At 31.6% G+C, this 21,377-nt stretch overlaps 2 protein-coding genes and 1 long non-coding RNA gene across 3 annotated transcripts; 2 read left to right on the top strand and 1 right to left on the bottom strand.

Moving 5' to 3' along the window:
* The first annotated feature begins 5,845 nt into the window (after positions 1–5,845).
* LOC120092836 (uncharacterized protein C24B11.05-like) lies at positions 5,846–9,358 on the top strand. Its single transcript, XM_039051061.2, has 8 exons — positions 5,846–6,003; positions 6,093–6,158; positions 6,272–6,369; positions 6,473–6,510; positions 6,628–6,715; positions 6,943–7,152; positions 7,258–7,323; positions 8,997–9,358. Exons 1-8 carry the CDS (start codon positions 5,973–5,975, stop codon positions 9,171–9,173), a joined length of 774 nt encoding a protein of 257 aa, XP_038906989.2. The 5' UTR covers positions 5,846–5,972; the 3' UTR covers positions 9,174–9,358.
* Positions 9,359–14,709: 5,351 nt separating this feature from the next.
* Positions 14,710–20,995, bottom strand: LOX5 (PLAT/LH2 domain-containing lipoxygenase family protein). The gene is made up of 9 exons (XM_039018832.2): positions 20,477–20,995; positions 19,533–19,825; positions 17,263–17,503; positions 16,795–17,130; positions 16,601–16,686; positions 16,406–16,513; positions 16,010–16,314; positions 15,647–15,910; positions 14,710–15,572 (listed from the first exon to the last, which is right to left on the bottom strand). Exons 1-9 carry the CDS (start codon positions 20,724–20,726, stop codon positions 14,804–14,806), a joined length of 2,652 nt encoding a protein of 883 aa, XP_038874760.2. The 5' UTR covers positions 20,727–20,995; the 3' UTR covers positions 14,710–14,803.
* On the top strand, positions 15,205–16,052 carry LOC150032110 (uncharacterized). The gene is made up of 2 exons (XR_016525532.1): positions 15,205–15,345; positions 15,481–16,052. It is a non-coding gene; the product is annotated as an uncharacterized LOC150032110 (long non-coding RNA).
* Positions 20,996–21,377: the final 382 nt, after the last annotated feature.

The following is a 21,377-nucleotide window of genomic DNA, read 5'->3' on the forward strand; positions in this document are numbered from 1 at the left end:
CTATCACTGATAGACTTTTATCAATTAGAATCAACATTGAAATATTAACACTTAAGGCTATCAATGATAAACTTCTATAACTAGTTATCACATTTGAAAGAAACTCGATATATAGATATCACCTAAGTTCTATCACCGATATCACTAACATCACTTATATTGCGGTTATCAATAATAGCTTCTTTCACTGATAACATCACTGATAAGATGCTATCAATGATCTCATTGATATCATGCTATCAGTGATAGTTCTCTATCACCGATAATGTGCTATCAGTGGTAGCTTCTATCACCGATAACGTGTTATCGGGTAGCTTCTATTATCGATAACATGCTATTAGTATTAGCTTCTATCATTGGTAACACGCTATCAGTAGTAGTTTCTATCAATCATAGTCACTGAACACCTTCTTGCCCCTTTCTTGTCCCTTTCTTGTCCTTCCCAACCATTTATAAGTCTTTTTCTTTTCGATGATAACTTCTATCACTGATAAACATGCTATTAGTGATAACTTCTAGGTATTTCACTTACATTTTAGTACGAGATTCAAATTTATTAATTAAATTCACGAAGTTGGCTATCAATGATAGATTTTTATAAGTGGCTATTAACTATGAAAATATAATCAAAGATTAAGCTATCAATGATAGAAAATATTAGTAGCTATCACTGATAGACTTTCATTTGTTATTTATATTTATTATTTGTTATAATAATCAAACTTGATGATTGGCTTGTTAATGTTAAGTCACTTACGAATTGAGTATTTTCAAGTCTTGGGTACGAAACTCAGCCTCATAATTCTTGTGGAAAAAAAAAATAAAAAAAAATCAAAAAGAAAAAGAAAAAGAAAGGGAATAAGCAAAAATCGGAGAAATAAAAGAAAATAAAAAGAAAAAGAAAGGAATAAGCATGAAATGAAGAAAGAAAATAAAAAAAAAAAGTAAAAACTGAAGAAAGAAAAGAAAATTAAAAAAAAAAGTGAAAAAGAAAGGAAAAAAAGAAGGATATGAAAGAAAAGAAAAAAGAAGGAAAGAAAATAAAATAAAAAATAAAGGAAAGAAACAAACATCGGATAAAGGAAAGAAAAAAAATTTAAGAGAGGGGAAGCAAAATTTGAGAAGGAAAAAAATGATAAAAAAAAAAAAAGGAAGGAATAAGAAAAATCGAAGAAAATAAAGAAAATAAGAAGACTAAAAAAAGGTGTGCATCAAAATAAGACAAGTGGTGGCAAAATTAGAAATTAAAAAAAATCCAAAGATTGACTAGTCAACCTATCCATATTTACAAATATTTTAAAGAATATAATATATTTTTAGACTTTTCCTCTTATTCTATTATGTATTACAAATATCCAAAATTGTAAAAACAATGGGCTTTCTAAAAACAAATAATAATAAAGATAGTCTAAATTTTCATATGTGTGGAATTTGCATATAATGTTTGGCATCTTTAGGAACCATATTTGTTTTTCAGGGAATTTGTAAGAATGTTAGAAAATATTTAGATCACCAAATTTGTTTTGTAGGACTTCTTAAATGGGAATGTCTTGAAATGATGTGTAAAGATACCTTTTTATTTTTAGATAATTTTTATATTAATTTAATATAACTAAATTTATATAAATTTTAGTTTCTTTAATAATTCAATATTCTATTAATTATGAGAATTCCATATATTAATTTTAAATGTTTTTTAAACGGGTTAATTTATAGCTTTTTAAAATTTTTAAAAAGAAATGATATTAGGGGAGTTTTAAATAGAAATATAACGCAAACTATTTACATAAAATAGTAAAATTTTAATCTTCTTTAATAGAGGCGGATAGAAATCTATAGAAGTCTATCACTGATAAACGTTAATGAATAGTTTGACTTTTTTAGAGTCTAGCAGTATTTTCTTTTTGGTATTTCTATAAATAATTTGACATTTTTTACTGTATGTAAATTTTTTTTATGATATTAGGTATTGATTTTATCTAGACTTGAAATATTTTAGCATATTTAAAAAAAAAAAGACAATAATTATTTGATTTAATAGATTATATAGTTGATAGTATTTATTTTAATTAATAAAATGGAATAAAGAAGAATGAAAATAAAGGAAAGTATATATATATATATACACACACAAAAGAAAAAGGAAGTGCAAAAAGAAGTAAAAAGAAAATGTCTCAACATGAAAATTTAAAAAATTCATATTTAAAGAGGGCATAAAAAGACTTGAGATGTCTTTTGGATGCCCAAACATTTTTAGATATTTTAACATCTTGTACTACTTTAAGATAAAGGACTCCTTAAATGTTGGTCAAATCGCTTCACAACAATTTGTCTTTACAAGAAAAAAAACAAAAACAAAAATATCACCTTGCAATCATCGTCTACAAAATTGAACCGATAGTCCCAAAACTCTAAAAATTATTCCGCACATAAAATTAGGTCAATTTAACCATAACTTTCCTTTAACCAAGATGGAGTGTTAAAATCTCTCGATTTCACATGTCGTTGAAGTAAAGAAAATTATAAAAAAAAAAAAAAAAAAAAAAAAAAAAAAGTAAATAAAATATTTGAACTTTTAAATATGTAACTAAAATGTCTTTGAAATTTTAATTTTGAGTTTAATACGCCATTAACATACATAAAAATCTTATAAATTAATTGATTAAATTTTATAAATTAGTTGATTTATTAGAAATAAAATTGAATTTTTTTTGTCTAAATTCTAAGCATTCAATCTTATGTCAAATAGGATAGTAAATTTTGATAAAGTTGAATAAATATAAAATATTTATCTAAAAATTGATAAATTTATAATTGACATCATATGAACTTGTACAAATATTGATAGATCAATTAACAATGGTCAGATTACAATGTTGATCTCTATGTTTAGTTAACAACCCTTGGTCCCTTACAAAGCATACATGTCCGTACTATATTGACATATTTTTACCATAAATTATTGGAGGAATGATGTTGTTTAGGAAAAAAAAATAATAATTAGACATAACAAGTACTTTTAAAATTATTTAGACAAAATATACAATTTTTTTTGTCTGTTATGAAATGCATTAAAGAAGATTTGTATCTTTAACGTTAGTTTTTCAAATATATATATATATATATATATATCATTCTTCCACATTAATTTTTTGGAAAAAATTGTTATGAAATCTTGAATGTATTATTGAAAAGACGCATTCTATAAAAGATTTAAAAAAAATGGACATTTTTAAAGATAAAAAATATTTACATTTTTATTGCAAAAAAAATTTCAAAGTACTTTTTGCGTAAATATTTTTTGAATTTTTCTATTTATAAGAATTTCTCAAAAAAATTACATGTTTTACCTAATAATTTCAAAAGTACTTGTTTTGTCTAATTGTTTTTTAAAATAACAATATTCTTTTGATTAACCCGATCTTTTGGATTAATGTTTTTTTTATCTATGTTGTAAGATCGAAATTCAAATAGAATTGATATTGTGTTATTGGTAGCCTAATATATCCAGGTCCTTTCACTTTTTTGGGCCCAATTTAAATATTTTTCTCTAGGCTCCTTTATTGAACTTGTTATACTCTTTGATGTCTGAAGGAAAAAAGTTAGACCATTAGTCTTTCTAAAGCTTATATGAGTGGTTAAGTGCTCGGTTGGAAGAAATCTTCCTCCTTCAAAAGGTTTTAGGAGATTGACGGATGGCTGAAACTGTTCACTTTACAAAGGAAAGAGACATGCGTGAAGAAGGCCAAACTGAAGAGATATATTTTGTTGTTTAAATAGTCTCCATATAGAGAGGTTTCGACAAAGAAAAATTGAATGAGTAATTAAATTTTAAAAAGAGTTGAGAGTAATTGAAGTGATGAATTTCATGGAGATATTATTCATTTTCTTCCATTGAAAAATTAAGAGGTGGGAAGTTATATAGAATTAAAAAGAAAAATTAAAAGATAATGAAAATGAAATTAAAACTAAACGGGGATTTTTTAATTGCTTTGGAAGGCCGCAAAGTCGCACGTGGGTGGTTGTGCTTTGTCCAAAACGTCGAGTTGGACACGTGCTTGAAAACGGCGAACGTTCGTCTCGTCCTAACCTTGATCAAACTTTCAACATCAAACCGGTGGCTAGGCCCCATTCCAACTCGACCCACCAAATGGACATTATCTATAAATAATTCTAACCTAACAATGTGACTAATAACTTTACACTTTCATACTCTTTCACGATGAATTGTCGTTGGCTTTTCATACTGATATTCACTTCAAGTGGAAACGTATTATGTTCTTTCGTTAATTGTGAGAGGATTTTGTGCAATAATTAGTTCCTACTAATAATCGATGACATTTAACGTTTACGGAGATAACATCACTCTTCCATATTTTATATCCAACGTGTTCTATGAGTACGCAAATGGAGTAGCCAATGCCTTAGATCTCTATATTCAATTCCATTGCAACTACTAAATTTGGATGGAGGATTTGTTCGTTAGGATATCACATGCACGAAGAAACTCATGTAACACTATTGAATATATGATAGAAAAATAACGCTCATTCTATTCATTCACTTTTTTTTTTTTTTTAAAAAAAAAGTAAATTGTTGAATATGTAACAAGAAAATAACGGGTGAAGATTAGAGAGCGTATAAACGTTAACTTACGACCGATAATTGTTAAAATACTATAAGTTGTAGAATGTTCAAGAAGATTGGTAATTCAAACAAGCACAAGTACTTCAATCCAATTGAACTCACAATTCTATTGAGTTAAAAATTAATTTGAGATAAATTTGATATTTGATTTTTTTCAGTCCATTACGATTATCAATTCTTGAGTATGATGAACCTAACAAAACCAACCTGGTTTGGAAAAATATATAATCATAAATTTATGACTAGCACAAAATTTAGTCCCTTACAACCCATTTTTATATCTAACCCAAAGGCATTTTAAACCAAAGTTAGGTTGGTTATTTACCGTTTTCAAAATGTTGGCTTTTTAGACCACCTTTGATTGAAGACATATTTGAAAGCTAGGAAACTTAAATAAATTAATATAAAGTCAGAGTTTTAGTTGAAACTTGATGAAACTGTCTCAATTCGACTCAAAATTTATAAGTTGGTTGTGGTTGTATTCATGACTTAAAATAGTTTTTCAGATTATAGAAATTTATCATCTAAACAATCGAGTTGTGTTTATAATATTAGAAAATCAACTCAACTTAACTCATGAATGTGTTTAAGAGAAGGTTAAATTACTATTACATTACTATCTTGGTTCTTTTGCTTTCAAAACGTCCATTATAATCTTTGTACTCTTTTAGTGTGTGAAGTGTCGTGCTAAAGTTTTGGTCGAATGACGAAATGATAAAAATAATCACATTTTTAAAAAAAGACCATAAAGTAAAGCAGATATTTTGAAAGTAATGTAATCAAAATAGTATTTTATAGGATATTTGGGAAGGACTATCCTGATAACCATCTCTTGATACAATAAATATTAAATTTTATAGTATCGAATTAACTACAGTAAATACTATTTCAAAACACTTAACAGTATTTATTATTTTCTACCATCTTTACTATTTTACATTCATCATTTTTTTTTATTCTTTGCTACTGTATTAACTTTTTTTTTCTCAAACTAAAAAAGTTTATACCTCAAATACATATTATTATAATTCAAATTAAAATAATCTACATTTCAAATACAAATACTATAATAATCAATTCTTTGTCACGAAGATCATATCTTTATTTTTGGGTAGAGTAAAAAATGCAATTTAAAATAATAATAAGAACGAGGAGTCTGAGTCAGCATTGCCACACATGTTTATCCAAGCGCGTTATCTCTTGCCCCTTTCCCTATATATTATGCCACTCCTCCTCCCTCCCTTCTTCGCTCTCTGTTTTTCTATTGCTCCTTCTAAGTTCCTCTGTTTCCCTCTGTTTTCCTCTGTTTCTCTCTGTTTTCACCCATGGCTTCTTCTTTCGACTGCCTCATTTTTGGTATCTTCGTCCTCTTCTTCTTCTTCTTATTCTTTTCCAAGATCTGAAGGTTCAAGATTTTGTGACTCTTTTTTTTCTTTTCAATACAGACTTAGATGACACTCTGTACCCATTCAACACTGGAATTGCTGCTGCTTGCAAGAAAAACATCGAAGGTCTCAAAAGAACTGTTTTGTTTTGTTCTTAAAGATTATATTATTAGTTTGTAATCAATGGGATTTAGTGTTCTTGAAGATTAATTTGAGTAGTGAAATTGGGTATTTGACAGATTTTCTCATCGAGAAATGTGGATTCCCAAAAACCCAAGCTCCCATTCTTCGAACAGAGCTTTTCAAAACATACGGCAGCACCCTGGCTGGTTTACGAGTAATTTCCTCATCATTAACAAATTAAAATCTTTATTACAAAACCAGAGTTCTAAAACTATGTGCTAATTTCCCTTTTTGTGTGTGTATTTAATTATGTTCAGGCATTGGGCTATGACATCCAAGCCGATGATTACCATGGGTAAGCTTTTATTAAAATAATAATGATTGAAATTAATTTTTGATTGAGAAAAAGACAAGTGATAACCCAATAATTCTCGAATAAAAACGTAAAGTTTTGTAATTTATGGTTTCTTAGTTTCGTGCACGGGAGGTTGCCGTACGACCGGATCAAACAAGACATTCAGCTCCGGCGTCTCTTACTTGCCATTCCTCACAGAAAACTCGTAAGTTAAAGTTACGACTTTTTGAACAAAAGTTTGTTTGTACTTTTCAACCAAAGTAATGCAAGGTGTGAATTGATACAGATATAAAAGTTGATAACTTGAAACCATTATTAATTTAAAGTTTTAATTAATATTACTGATAAAGTTTCGATAAAGTTTAAAGGTATGAATCGATTCTTTTTGTTATTTTTTAATTTAATGTTGATAATCACTTGTTCAATTTGTAGATATTCACAAATTCCGATATGAATCATGCAACTGAAGTGCTCAGTCGACTCGGTTTAGAAGATTGTTTCGAGAAGATCATATGTTTCGAGACAATGAACCCAAATCTTCCAAAGGCGACTCGGCCAAATGAGTTTCCGATCCTTTTGAAGCCATCGATGGATGCCATGAGAATCGCGCTTGACGTCGCCGATGTTGACCCTCGTCGTACGGTACGCCATCGCACAATAAAATTTGTGATATTTTATGAGAAATGTCGGTCTCTACCACAGACGTTCGTTTAGTTGTTTGTTTATTTATCTTGTTGTTGTTTGCAGTTGTTTCTTGACGACAACGTCCGCAACATCGCCGCCGGAAAAGCCCTCGGCCTCCGTACCGTTTTGGTAAGAAATTTCCTTTCTCCCGTCTTTTAAACGTGCTAAATTTCTTTTTTTTAATACCTAACACAATTTATTTTGTTTTGAATTTTGATGCATAAAGTTTTATTTTACCATTTAATTTTTCTTCAAATATTTATTTTAGTTTTTGACTTTTAAAATTGTGAAGGCTATTTAAGCTAATAATTCAATATATAATTAAAACACAACGTCGTGTATTTAAATTCTTGTTAGATAATTTTCTATCCAATTAACGTTTATATTTAATATAATCTATTTGCTTATACTTTTAGGTTTAATAATAATTTGATAAAAAAAAAAAAAATCTAATAAACATTTGAAGTTCTAATAAATTATCTTCTTGATCATCATTTGATCATCAATCATGTTTAGGTAGTCTAGATTACATAAATTTATTTTTTAAAATCATGTAAGCTCACTATGATGCTTCGTCAATATAAAATATTCATAGATTTTAATATTGAAAGTTAATAAATTTAATATTTGAAGGATCAATGTGAGATTTTTTTTAAAAAAGAAAAAAGTCATGAAAGTTTTTAAATGATATAATTTATCCGCATTATTTATTTTCTAATGAGCTACTTAATAGTTGTTATCAACATTTTGTCTTTTTCAAAATAAAAAGTTTAAATAATGAAAATACATAAAATTGTTAGATAAATTCATAAATAGAAAAATCTAAAAGATATTTATACTTTATAGTGTTTTGTATTTATAGGACTTTTTTTTGCAATAGAGTGTAAATATTTTTAAATACCTTTTATATTTAAAAAGTTCTCTAATTATTACTTTGATAATCAGTTAATCACATGCAAATAATCTTAATATTAAAAGTGATCAAGAAGTCGTCTAACAGCTTCCCTTCCTTTAATTTGTGTGTATGGTGTAAAGTGGATTTATTCCAATTAATGGGAAAAAATATTTTGAAAATGGCACGTGGCATCTACTAGTTTGTTATTCGAAAAGTAGGTACGGATCTCATCCAAATAGTGGAGCCACGTCATCTATATCCACACGAAAGAGAATTTAAAATTAAATTTAAATTACAAAAGGATTTTCAATTTAAATTACAAAAGGATTTTCTTCTTCTTATTATTAGGTATTTGGGTCAATAGTATAAAATAAAATATGTACTTTCAAATATTGTAAAAAAATAAAAATAATAATAATAACAAACAGTGTACTCAGATGAACCTAAAATCAAATTGTTATATAAAACACTATTAAAATACAGATTTTTATTTTTAAACTTCAAAAATATCAAATAGATTTCTCTATCTTTTGAAATTTTTTCTCACATAGACTTTGGTATGTTCAAAATTTTTAAAAATTAATTGATTTAATAGATATAAAATCGAATTTAGTTTCATTATTTTTTCCCCAACTTTAAAAAAAAAAAAAATTGTTGAACATGTCTATGACTTGTAAAATATAAAATTTAAATATTTAGTGACATATTAGATCCAAAATTGAAGGTCAATTAAAAACTTGTTAAAACATTATTTAAAGTTCAGCTTGACCTATTGAACACAAAGTTGAAATTTTATGAATCAAATAAATACAAAAATGTAATATTAACATAAATTAATGATATGTAGTAAAAAATTTTAATTTGTTGAAAAATATAATTTATACGGTGTTGTTTTTGTTAAATGAAGGTTGGGAAGACTGTGAAAAGTAAGGAGGCGGATTATGTGGTAGAGACCGTGCATAATCTAGTACAAGAAGTTTCAGAGATATGGATGAGCGTAGAATTAGATAGTGATGATGAAATGACCAACCGGAGCTGCAATGATGTTGATTCTATTCTCATGGCGACACCTGTTGGTGCTTAAATTATTATAATGAAATCCGATTTTTGTACATAAGTGATCGGTTTGATCAAATGTATAAACCCTTAATAGGGTGTTAAAGAATGTAGAAAATCCTTTACCCCATGCAATGATAACATATATAAATAGTGAGTACAAGAAAATATATTTTCAATAAATTTTAATCAATTTCTTGTCTCTCTCAAAAATAATATATTTAAATTTTTTTTGCATTGTCCCAAAAGAAATCTTGTGGTCAAGTAAATACAATTGCTTATTTGATTTTCATTTTTTCTAGAAAAAATACATACCTGGTTTATTTAGTTTACGATTTGAAATAAAGTATATATATGAATAACATGTTTGAGAATAAGATTTCGAAGAATAAAAAGTGAATATATTCAATTGAGCATGAGAACGTTTTAAAAAATGTACAAACATAATAAGTTTGTATTTAATTTATGAAATTAATAAAAAAACGTATCTTTTTTTTTACATTGAATATATATATATATATATATATATATATATATATATAAAATAAGAGCCAACTTTATGTATATATACTATAAAGTCTCATGCTTTTTCTTCCTTTTACATAAAAAATATAATTTTTATTTTTTTTTTCAAAAAAAAAACCACGTGACAATTTTTAACTAAAATTTTTCCTTAAATTTTATAGTTTAAAAAGGAAAGGGATAGAAAAAACTCATACTTTTGTAAGCTATAAAAATACCTTTATTCATGAAATAAATGATGTCGGAAAATATACTATTTTATATCGAATCTCATAAATCTTACACCAAACAAAGGTATCAAAAACTCTTAGAGTGTGTTTGGTATGTGATAAAAGTAGAGAGTTGAGTTGAATTGAGTTGGTAATTATTATATGGAGAGTTAAATTATCTGTGTTTGTTGTGCAGAGTTGAGTTGAGTTGGTAATTACTGTCTATGTTTGTTGTGCAGAGTTGAGTTGAGTTGATAATTATTGTCTGTGTTTGTTGTGCAGAGTTGAATTGAGTTGAGTTGGAGGATCTGATGCAGTTTTTTTGTGACTGAGATTAGTTCTATTTTTTTATGTTTGTTTTTTATTTCATTCTTTCATTTTTTTAGTTTTATGCTTTGCTATTGTTGATTAATTTTCAAATATACACGTATTTTCTCAAATCATTTATGACATAAACTGGACGATCTCACTTTTTTTTCTCAATTTGTAGAACATAATAGATTATTTTTCATATATTCTTTTCAAAAACTGTAATAATTCTAATTCTCTTCAATTAGTAAAACATACCAACAAAATATATTTCATATTGCTGCTCAATTAATTGGTATATTGTATATTGTATGTATATATATTGAAGGTATATATATTTCATATTGAATGTTTGTATGTATATATATCCAAAAAAAATTTACAAAATATATGTTCTTTTCGATACTTATAATATTAGTTATATTTACAAACACAAAAATTACATATTTTCAAGTATGCAAAAGTTATCATTTTTTTCAACATGACAGTCCATTGTCCATTTGCTATTATCCAAAAGAGCTATAAACAAAATATAGGGGTGTGGTCAGTCTACATGTTTCTTCCTAGTAGACGGAGGCAGTACCTCTTCTGTGTGTGTTCTGGTACTGCAAGGAAGTAATCTGTCTTCTGAATGTCTGTGACAACAAGGTCAATCTGATCATCCTCATCCAGGCCATCAATGCTGTATATGGCATTTACTACTTCCTTCCGATGCCCGAACTCCAGCTCATACTTCTCCTTTTGCCACAATGCAAGTCTACCCATGTATGTGCTCTGCATTTCAACAGTCGATCTCATGATGTCGATCATTTCAGCTTGGAATGATGACCTCTTCCTTTTACTGCCTCGAGATGACTCGGTAGGTACACTCGCTCTACCTGTAGATTGCTCTGCTGGCTCTTCATCTATTTCATCTTGATTTAATGGTGACTCTGTCTGGCGAACCTCAGGGGTGTGACAGTCCTGTAATCTAAGTCGAATCTCATCTTCAAACTCTCTGAATGCATTCGTCGCCATCACGTATGGGTCCTCACTTGATTTCCCTACTGCTCTGTCTTTCCCAAATACCGTGGAGAGGTCATCGTAATGTGGGAATGACTTGTTCCACATCCCCTTCGCATTGGGATGACTCTGCATTGATACACATACACATTATTAATATTTATATTATAACACGTATCCGTACATTTTTTTTCTAGAATCTTACACGAACCCAAAGATCGAAAATCTCCCTCTCGACCTGGACACATTTGAACTCCTCGTTCCAGCCGAACCTCGACTGACTTAACATCTCTGATACTGCGTTGTATTGTTTCTTCAGACTCCTCACCTTGCACTCAATGGTGTTCTGATTCAGTGCACACCCAGGGACTTTCTTATGCAAAATTCGCTCTAAGTGTTGTAGGTATCCTAGTCAAAACGTCCCATTATCGGACCTCTAACCAGTCTCCACCAAATACAATAGAGCTTCCACCAACTTAGTGTCCTCCACCTTTGACCATACGTGTTTAGACATCTTACCATTACCTGCCATTATGCTGCATGCATACGTTTGTTGAATGAAAAGATGCTATAAATTAAACACATGCACAAACAAAGGATAAACTGCTGAAATTATATGTTCCAATTTAACTTGTTCACACAGAGTCTTGGCATAAAACATTTTCACGACATACTTGGAATGTTCCATAATTAAATTCCATTCAGTAGTAAAAGAAAAGTAAGCAATGAACATTGAATAATCAAGCTCTTTGCCATTGAGTAAATATTTCGACTGCTAAGTCATCCCTGAACTTGGTCCATTCCTCTGATGATTCAACAAATTCAATATGATCCCCATTAAGACCAACTGATGTAGAATTCTCCTCATCGGGCACGTCAAGCATTGCACCGATTCCCATCTCCCTTGTGATCAAGTTGTGAATAAGGCAACATGCAGTTATTGTTCGACATTGGACTTGTATTGGGTAGAATGATTTTCCCCTAAGAATAGTCCATCGCCCCTTTAGCAACCCAAATGCTCACTCGATAACGTTTCTTGCTGAAGAATGTTTCATGTTGAAAAATTCTCTTGCAGTTGTCAGTGCGTTTCCTGCTCCACGCCAATCAGAGAGATGGTATCATTCCCCTCTGTACGGCGCTAAGAATCCTTCAGCGTTGGGGTATCCAGCATCATATAGGTAATAGTATCCTGTACACGTTTCGAAATGTCATGCACATGTGTTGTGGCAGGTACGCATGTTTAAATAACGTATACGGTTATTATAATACCCTTTGGAACCCTCAATCCGTACGGTCGCAAAACCGCATCCCTAGAAACCCTTGAATCGGCTGCAGACCCTTCCCACCCTGGCAAAACGAAGACGGACTCCCATTTTGATCACATACCGCAAGAACGTTTGTGGCAATCTCTCCCTTTCTCATCCCATATCGAGGTCGATCGACGACATTAACATTCACTTTAATGTATGTGCCGTCTAACGTACCTAGACAATTCTGTTTCTCTCAAGTGATCAGAATGAATTAAAAAAAAAAATCTATCGTTGCATGCATATTTATGACGTATTCATGTAAAAAACTGAGTACTTTTTGTACCTGAAACCACTTCCATCTTCCATCGGTGCATGTATTTGTGATCGGTTCTGGTTTTCTTAACAAAACAGTGTGAAGTTGTAAGACTGCGCTAAGAACTGCATTGAAATATCTCGAAACTGTCTCACCAAACCTCGAAAAGTTTCCACGTACCACTCGATTCTTGACATCGTGTGCAAGAATGTGTAGGAATATCACAACCATCTTTTCGACGTCCATACATCTTATTGGTTCCAAACAACCAGTCGACCATAGCATATTACATAGAATCGTAAAGGTACGTCTATCCATTCGGGTGCTTTCACGACATGCCAAGTCACTCTCGTAAATTAGGCGAAAGAAGGTCAACTGCCTAATGCAGTGCCTAGCATATGTCGGTTGTCTCTCTATCCTTCGGTAGTTTTTCAATAACGTGGTTAGTGTTATGAACAACTGTATTTGAGAGTGCAAAATAATTCTTATGATCGAAAAGAGGTCTTCGACAGTATCCATCTTTATAGGGAAAGGGATACACAAGTTATTCCTGAAAGGGTAAGGTATTTAGCGGATTATGTTTCATGATTAAGAAAGAATAGCAAACGATGTCAAGCGTCGTATTGGGCATATTGGGTTATAGTTTAGATTTATGGTGTTATTTCCCAATGAGGATCTCGCTCATGAGGGGGATCTCGCTACCGAATTATGTTTCATGATTAAGAAAGAATAGCAAACGATGTCAAGCGTCGTATTGGGCATATTGGGTTATAGTTTAGATTTATGGTGTTATTTCCCAATGAGGATCTCGCTCATGAGGGGGATCTCGCTAGAGCGAGATCCCCCTCATGAGCGAGATCCTCATTGTTTTTCACCTATTGAAATGAACTTATTATTAGATAAAAAAAAATTACATAATACTACTATTTCACCCATAATTCATAAAAAATTTGAGAAGTATCAGATTAAAAAATATAATGTCGCCAACCATTAATAAAAAAATTTGTGAACTAGTATTTCAAAAAAATGTGACCAACCATTAACAAATAACATATTTCCAACTTTCTCTACTCTCGCTCTCTCCAACTTTCTCGCTGGTCTCGCTCTCTCCCACTTTCTCGCTCAAAATCTTGCTCTCAATGATCTCGTTGGTCTCGATCTCAATGGTCTCATTCTCACTGATCTCACTCTCAACGATCTCGCTCTTAGCTCATACTTCTCATTTTGCCACGATGCAAGTCTACCCATGTGTGTGCTCTGCATTTCAACAGTTGACATTTCTAGCGAGATTTCCTTCTAGAGCGAGATCTTCATCACAAAATTAGTGAGATTCAACCCACATTTCTAGCGAGATTTCCTTCTAGAGCGAGATCCTCATCACAAAATTAGCGAGATTTCACTTGTACAAGGTTGAAGTTTCGACTTATGTACAACCCTTTATACATATTGTTTCCAAGTTTTTTTTGTTTGTCGAGTTATTTATGTCGAAACTTCAACCTACGACAACCCTAATATACATTGTTTCCAAGTTTTTCTTTATTTATCGAGTTCTCAACGTTCAACCTCTACATTAATCCAATCCTCAACCTCGACTTCTAGCAAAACAACAATATTTCTCTAATATAAAAGGTCTAATATTTCTCTAATATATAAGTTTTGAAAACAATCATATTAATATAAAAGGTCCTAGTTTTGAGGGGATAAAAAAGAAGAGTTTTGAGTGGGTAAAAAATGGGGTTTAATAACCCATAGGTTTTCTTCATGGACTTAACAAACATGATAATAAATATCCACCCAACTCAACTCAACTCATACCTATTTATCAAACATCCCCCTCATTAATTCTCATCTCTCATTTACTCATACCAAATTGCTCTTAAGATAATTTCAAAAGTTAAAAAAACACAAACTTTATAGGCTAAACCCATAATTCAAATAAATAAAAATGAGTAAAAAACATAAAATAAACATAATTTTATTATTCAAATCCAATTGGCAACCTCACATAATCTCAAAAAAAAAAAAAAATAATAATAAAAATAAAAAAGTTTTCTCAAATGGAAATGCTATTTGGGATCCCTCTAACATTGAGGCCTTCTTCTTCATAGTGATTGGAGGTATTAGGGAACAGAAATGTGTAAGGCATTTTCACAGGCCCAACTCGATTCCTCCATTTCTCGTCATTGTTCATCCTCATAATCTTCTCTTCAATCTCTCTCAGCCGATCCCCAAATCTCTCAAACGCCGCTACTGCTTCTTCATCCTTAGTCCAATCCGCCGTATCTCTTTGCCCTAGATAAATCTCATCCACCGAATGTCGAGATAAGCTCTCAATCAGCGATACTCCCAATATCGTTTGTAGTTGAGCCGTGATCGTCTTCAAGTAGGCTAAATCTGGGTCCGTCTCCAGCTCTTTAAACTCCGGCGTCCCTGGTTCCGGCATGAACCGCCGGCTCACTGTCGGCCGGTTCGGGAGGTACCCAGCATAAGGGTATTGCCCGAAGTTCACAGCGGCGTGGAGGGCTGATGCTATCCAAATGATGATGGTGCATGATTGGATTAAGTCTTCCCTTGTGTTCATTTTAGGCCACCATGGTTCGTCTTTCAAATCCCCATGGCCAACAGTGCGAAGCTCTGTCCACCATGATTGAATTTCTGTGTCTTCTTCAACCATTTCATCTGATTTGTAATAGAATGAAGAATAATCTCTGACCCATTTCTCAATTGCAGACCAGATTTCGAGTCCATCGACGGCATAAGGGTAATCCTCTATTAGAAGCTTGAGGCCATGGGGGCTACTCGGATCAGGAATTGCTACTCCTCTGCAAATGGGGTAAGGGAATTTTAATTTTCAGAGTCATGTTTATGAAATTTAGGAATATGGAACACAACCCACCTCTTGATTAGATCAGTTGGGAGTGCTTGATCTGTGAAAACCCAGTTCTTATAAAGAACAGCTGACATTTCTAAGGCGTATTTTCCTGGAAAGACAGTGGTTTCAAGAATTCCACCAGCATTGATGAGAACTTGTCTAGCCATGGCATTAATGTTCATTGTGTCTCTGAAGTGTGGATGAAGAAGCTTATAGATTGGATGCACAACACTTAATTGTCTGTTTGTTGCAATGATGAATGGCTCTATCACAGCATGAGTGTTCAACCTGCAAGTTCAGTAAAATTGAGTTATTAAGGGTTTAATTGAGGAAGATAATCAATCTTGTATATTGATTTGATTGTTGTAGCATTTCAGGTTATAATACCAATGGCTAATCAACTGGTGATATCCGGAATCATTCACGGCGACATAAGCTTTAGCCAACTGCCAAACAGATCCCTCGACGCCGTGTTCTGCTGGAGTGAAAATTTTGCTGACTGCTCCATGATAATAACCTTGAGGGTGGGGTAGACTTAGTTCAATTGCTAATGGCTTCAAGATGCCATTGTCCTGCAGAAGGAGGAGTGTTCTGGTAGCGTATGTCTTTGTGGATGTTGAGTTTATTCTACTGATGTATGGCATCAGTGAATCATGATGATCTAGAATGAACAACTTGTTCATTTCCAAAGCCTGATCAGCAAGTAACATAAAGATCAAGATACTAAAAGAAAAAAGTCCTCATGGTTGTAGTTTAAGGAGATGAATGAAGTATGTACAGTACCTGATCAATAGTGAGCCCATTCAAGTGTTCTGCTATGTGTTCTGCTGTTATGGAACTGTTCTGGTTTCCATATGTTTTAGGATCCAACTTGCTGGCTGGAGGGAACTCCTACAAAGCAACATTTGAATTGAATTACGGGTGAAAGAAGCCTTGGAAATTTAGTAAACAAAGTTACAGATTTGAAGCATGTCATACTTCGAGTCGACGAATGATAACCGGGTTCACTCCAGCAAGCATTTCTCGTCCAAACTCTTCATCTGTCCTCCAAGCTGTTTTGCTCTCTGGAATTGCAACCCCACAAGTAATAATTTAGCATTCTAGGGGAGTTTTTCGAAAGCTTGACGTCATAGAGTTCGATCGGAGTGAGAGGGTGGATTACATTTGCATACCTTTTATGACATCAGGCACTGGAAACTTCAGAAATTGACGGCCATCGGAACGCATCAGTTCCCTAAACAACTGCCAAGGAACTAGTTCCCTTAGGGTGCCTAATACTTCAGTTGGTAGTGTCATTCCTCCTTCATAAAGATCCAGAACATCTTGAAAGGAATCAAACTCATTAATAGTTTTATCACATAAAGATTTGATCTCTGGGAGTAATGTCTGAACAATTGACTTCACACCATAAGCTAGAAAATCTGATAATTTCAAGTTCCGAAACCGCTCGTCTCTTGGCACGTAAATATCTAAACTCAATAAAGGCAACCTGCATTCACAGGATGGATCTGTAACAACAATAACCAAGTTGATAATTAGAATGAATCGATGTCCTGACTTCTCTTTTAGAAACAAGTCTTGTTAGCAAACCATAAAGAAGATAAACTTGAAAGAATTGATCTAAAATCTATATCCTCAACCTGCTTTTGCTGGTTTGCGACTGGTACGCCCTCTTCGAGGATAAGGAAACTCCTTTGAGCCACCAAGAACGGTGCGGACATACTTTTTGCCCGAGTTTGGCATTCCAAGATCATTGTAGCAAGCGTAGTCATAAACTCTATCCCACTCCTTAAGCTCACCATTGCCATTTCCACGAAGGTTAACAAGTTCTTCTTCTCTATACTTCCGTAATGACTCGGGTGTTTCACTTGGAAGATAACTCTTAACAAATGAACAAACAAAATAATCTCCTGTTACTATAAGATATAATTGCAAAACTTCAAAAACTCAAAATGAAGAATTTATGTAAGTCAACGAAAAGGGAAAATTAATGGCCATCTACAAAAATGTATCTTTTTCATAGTATAATGAGGGAAAGAACTGATAGGTATTTTATGCTTAAGTCTTTCTTGTTTCTTATATATATATATTCTAAACACTTTTGGTATTTGAATGTTTATAGTAACAATTTAACCCTAAGTTTGTAATAGTTTTGGTCATTGTACTTTCAAGCTTGTAACAATTTAGACTCAATCATAAAAAAAAATTCATCAAAATTAGGTGTAAAATTTTATAGCAAATTAACTCAGTTTATATAGTTTATAAATAAATTTAATCTCTGACCAATCTATCGATCTATTTACGTCAGAAATTTAATTAAATATTTAAAATATTTTTACGATAGATACACAATAAATTTGTTACAAATCGTAAAGTACATGAATTAAATAGTTAATTATTAAAGTTTAAAGATTAAATTGTTACAAATTTTAAAGTACAATGACTAAATCGTTTACTAATTAATATTCATAGATTATATTAGATTGTTACTTCCATAAAAGTTGATGAAGGAATAGTATTTTTTAACCCTTTTTTTCTCCTTTTGAAATGTGGATAAGGAGGATTCAAATCTTTATCCTTTAGAGGAGGTATTTGATACCTAAACCTCATTGGTTATTCTTCTGCACTAGACTTAACAAGGAAGAAAACAGCAAAAAAGATTGAAGATGATATTAAAAATATTAAACTACAAGTTAAGTAAATTTTTCAAGCTTTTATCTAAAATATTTCTCAACCCCAAAAATGCCCAATACAAGTCCTTAATTTTGTGTCTAATAAATCTATGACATTTTTAAAATTTTAAAAAATTAACTAGCTTGTTAAATATAAAATCAAATTTTATGTTTAATAGAATCCTAAACTTTCAATATTGTGTCCAGTAAATCTTCGAATTTTAAAAGTCACTTGAATAGGCCAAAAACTCATTAGACACAAAATTGAAAATTCATAGATCTATTAGATACTTTTTAATCTTCAATTTAGAAACTAACTCGACACAATTCTAATATTTTTGGAACTAAACTTGTGATTTAGACTAGAACAAAAGATGGCCAACCCATTGTCGATTAAAGTCCCCCCCCCCCCCCCCCCCCCCCCAAAAACAAAAAAAAAAAAAAAAACTTCCATTATAAGAAAGAACTAATGAACATTTAGAATATGTAAAAAGAAAAAGTTATGCCATCTTGATCTAACTTAATAATAAAGGGATTTGATAACCTTTCTCGAAATCATACTTTAATAATAAAGGGATTTGATAACCTTTCTCGAAATCATACTTCACGTTTACATACACTAACAAATTACAAAATAATCTATCCATAAAAGGCTTAAAAACTCTATGGTTTAATCCCTTTACAGCCAATTCAACACCCATCTTTATCGTTTGATCAATCCATTTTCTCAACATTAAAAAAAAGGAGTTAAACTATGCCAATTCAACTGAACTTTGGATTCCATTTTTACCCTTAAAACTTTTTAAATCATTTCTAGAAGTACATATTAGTCGTAAAAAATTACTCAATTTCAACTATATAGAAGGTTAAAATTGTTGTGAACATTCTTATCAATTGAGAGATCTTCTTGACATCATCTACAAGAAAAAATAAATTGGGGTCCAGTCCATACCGTACTGGACAAAGATAGGTGTAGCTCAAGCAACACCTGAATATTTCACTCATCTATAATATCATTAACAAAATTCACTTTTTACCCAACAACGATCATATTAATTTACGTGAATAATATAATTGTAACTGACATTTCAATTTGTTTAGTTATACAAAATTTCCGTTCATCGTTAAACTCTTGGAAAGTATTTTTCAAGAATAATTTCAAAGTTCAAAATTTTGGAATATGAAAATTTAAGAGAGAAAAACAAAACAAAAAGATAAATCATAAGACAAGAATTTACCTTGTTGGAGAAAAAGACACGGTCGTAAGTATAGCGATGAGCAGGATAAACCCAAGAGTTGCAAACAAAATGAACAGAGCCATAGCCAGGAACATCATGCAATGTTACTGTCTTCAAGTAAAATTGGTTAGGATGATGGTTTCTAATGATAAAAGCTCCTGGTACTCCCATTCTCTCTTCCCATTCAAAGAGAACTGTCAACTCAATCTCGTCCGCCGTCAATGACGGCTTCACCGTCGATATCCACTGCTCCAAATTTGCCGCCTTCCCTACTATCGCCGTTTCTAATCCATCTATTATATCATCAAATCACAAATCAACTCAAAAGTTTAATTACCACCAAACTTGAACCTATAAATTTGAGATGAAAGGTTATAGTAATAAATGAGGAAATTGAACGGTGTTACGGTAACAAAAACTAGAATATTACTGGTTCTTATACAATAATTAAACTTAGAAGCGCAAGTTGTTCGGTTAGAATAAAACTTCTTAATCTTTAATGCAATGATTTCTTTTCCTTCTTATTTTTTTTAGTTAATAAGGATCGAGAGATTCAAATATCTGACTTCGATAGAAGAATTCAAATCTTTCATCTCTAGATAGAAAGTATATGGTCATGATCAATTGAGCTATACTCAAGGATAATAAACAGATGAGGTTAGGAAAAAAATCGACAAAAAGTGTATGTTTCTTTAATGCAATCATTTTGCTCTCTCTCCCTCTTTCTTTTTTCCTTTTGTCCAAGGTAGAGAAATTTAAATCTCGAACCTCTTGGTTAAACATATTGTCCGAACTATTTTTTTAGTTCAATAAGAGATCTCGATCGAAAGTATACGGTCATTGTCTTATCCAGTTGAGCACAAGTTAATAGGAGAGTAAAATCTCCCACAGTTTAACTTCAATACCATGTTAAATCATTAACTGAAAAGCTAAAACTGACGAACCTGACTGGGGAGGATTCGAGCTGATGAGTTGAATGGTGACGCCTTTTCCGAAGAATTCATGAACTCGATCGAGAATCGAAGCCTTAACATCTTTGAAGTCAAGGACACACTTTTTCATAATAACCACCGTGCCTCGAATTCTCTTCTGGTCACCGTCGCCGCCACCGCCGTAGCCGAACTTCAACAGAATGCCAGAGAAAAACGCCTCCAGCAGCTTCTGAAGCATCTCCATACCAGGACAAATTCCCATTTCTCAGAAAAATCAACAGAAACAGAGCAAAGAAGAAAGAATGAAAAAGGTTGCAAAAATGGCAGCCTATTACAGCTCTTTATCTTCTTCCACAAGAAAGAAGAAAAGGAAGAAAGGGTTAGAGAGAAAAGAAGTAAAAAAAGAAAAAAAGTAGTTTAGGAGAAAGATTTGTAGCTACTGAATTGATCTGAAGGTCTCTGCCATCGCATTTAACAGAACAGCCGAACAGGGCCATTCTGGAACCATTTTATTATTTTTATTATTCTTTCATCTCTTTCTTTTTTATTTAAGTATTTATTTAATATCATCGGTACTCTCAACGAGATAGTACTTATCTTTGTATAACTTACTCAATTACCCGATCATAATTTGACTTGTGTTAAATTCTTTTTATTTCTTTTTTAAATATTTTAATGATTTTTTATATGAGTGATGAGAGTGAAATGTATAAAGATGGGCAACCTGGGATGCACTCAAGTATTAACTTTAGTTTGTTTTGTTATAACTTTAATCTCGAGATTAATTTGATCGGAATTGGAATAATAAGTTCAAATTGCAAATTGCAAATTGCAAAAACCACCCCAAAGTATAATAATAGTCGCAATTACACGTACCCATAAACTTTTAATTATAATGAGTCAACGAACTTAT

The sequence above is a fragment of the Benincasa hispida genome, chromosome 12 (genome assembly GCF_027475165.1).
Source record: "Benincasa hispida cultivar pf3 chromosome 12, pf3_genome.v1.1, whole genome shotgun sequence".
NCBI classification, from domain to species: domain Eukaryota; kingdom Viridiplantae; phylum Streptophyta; class Magnoliopsida; order Cucurbitales; family Cucurbitaceae; genus Benincasa; species Benincasa hispida.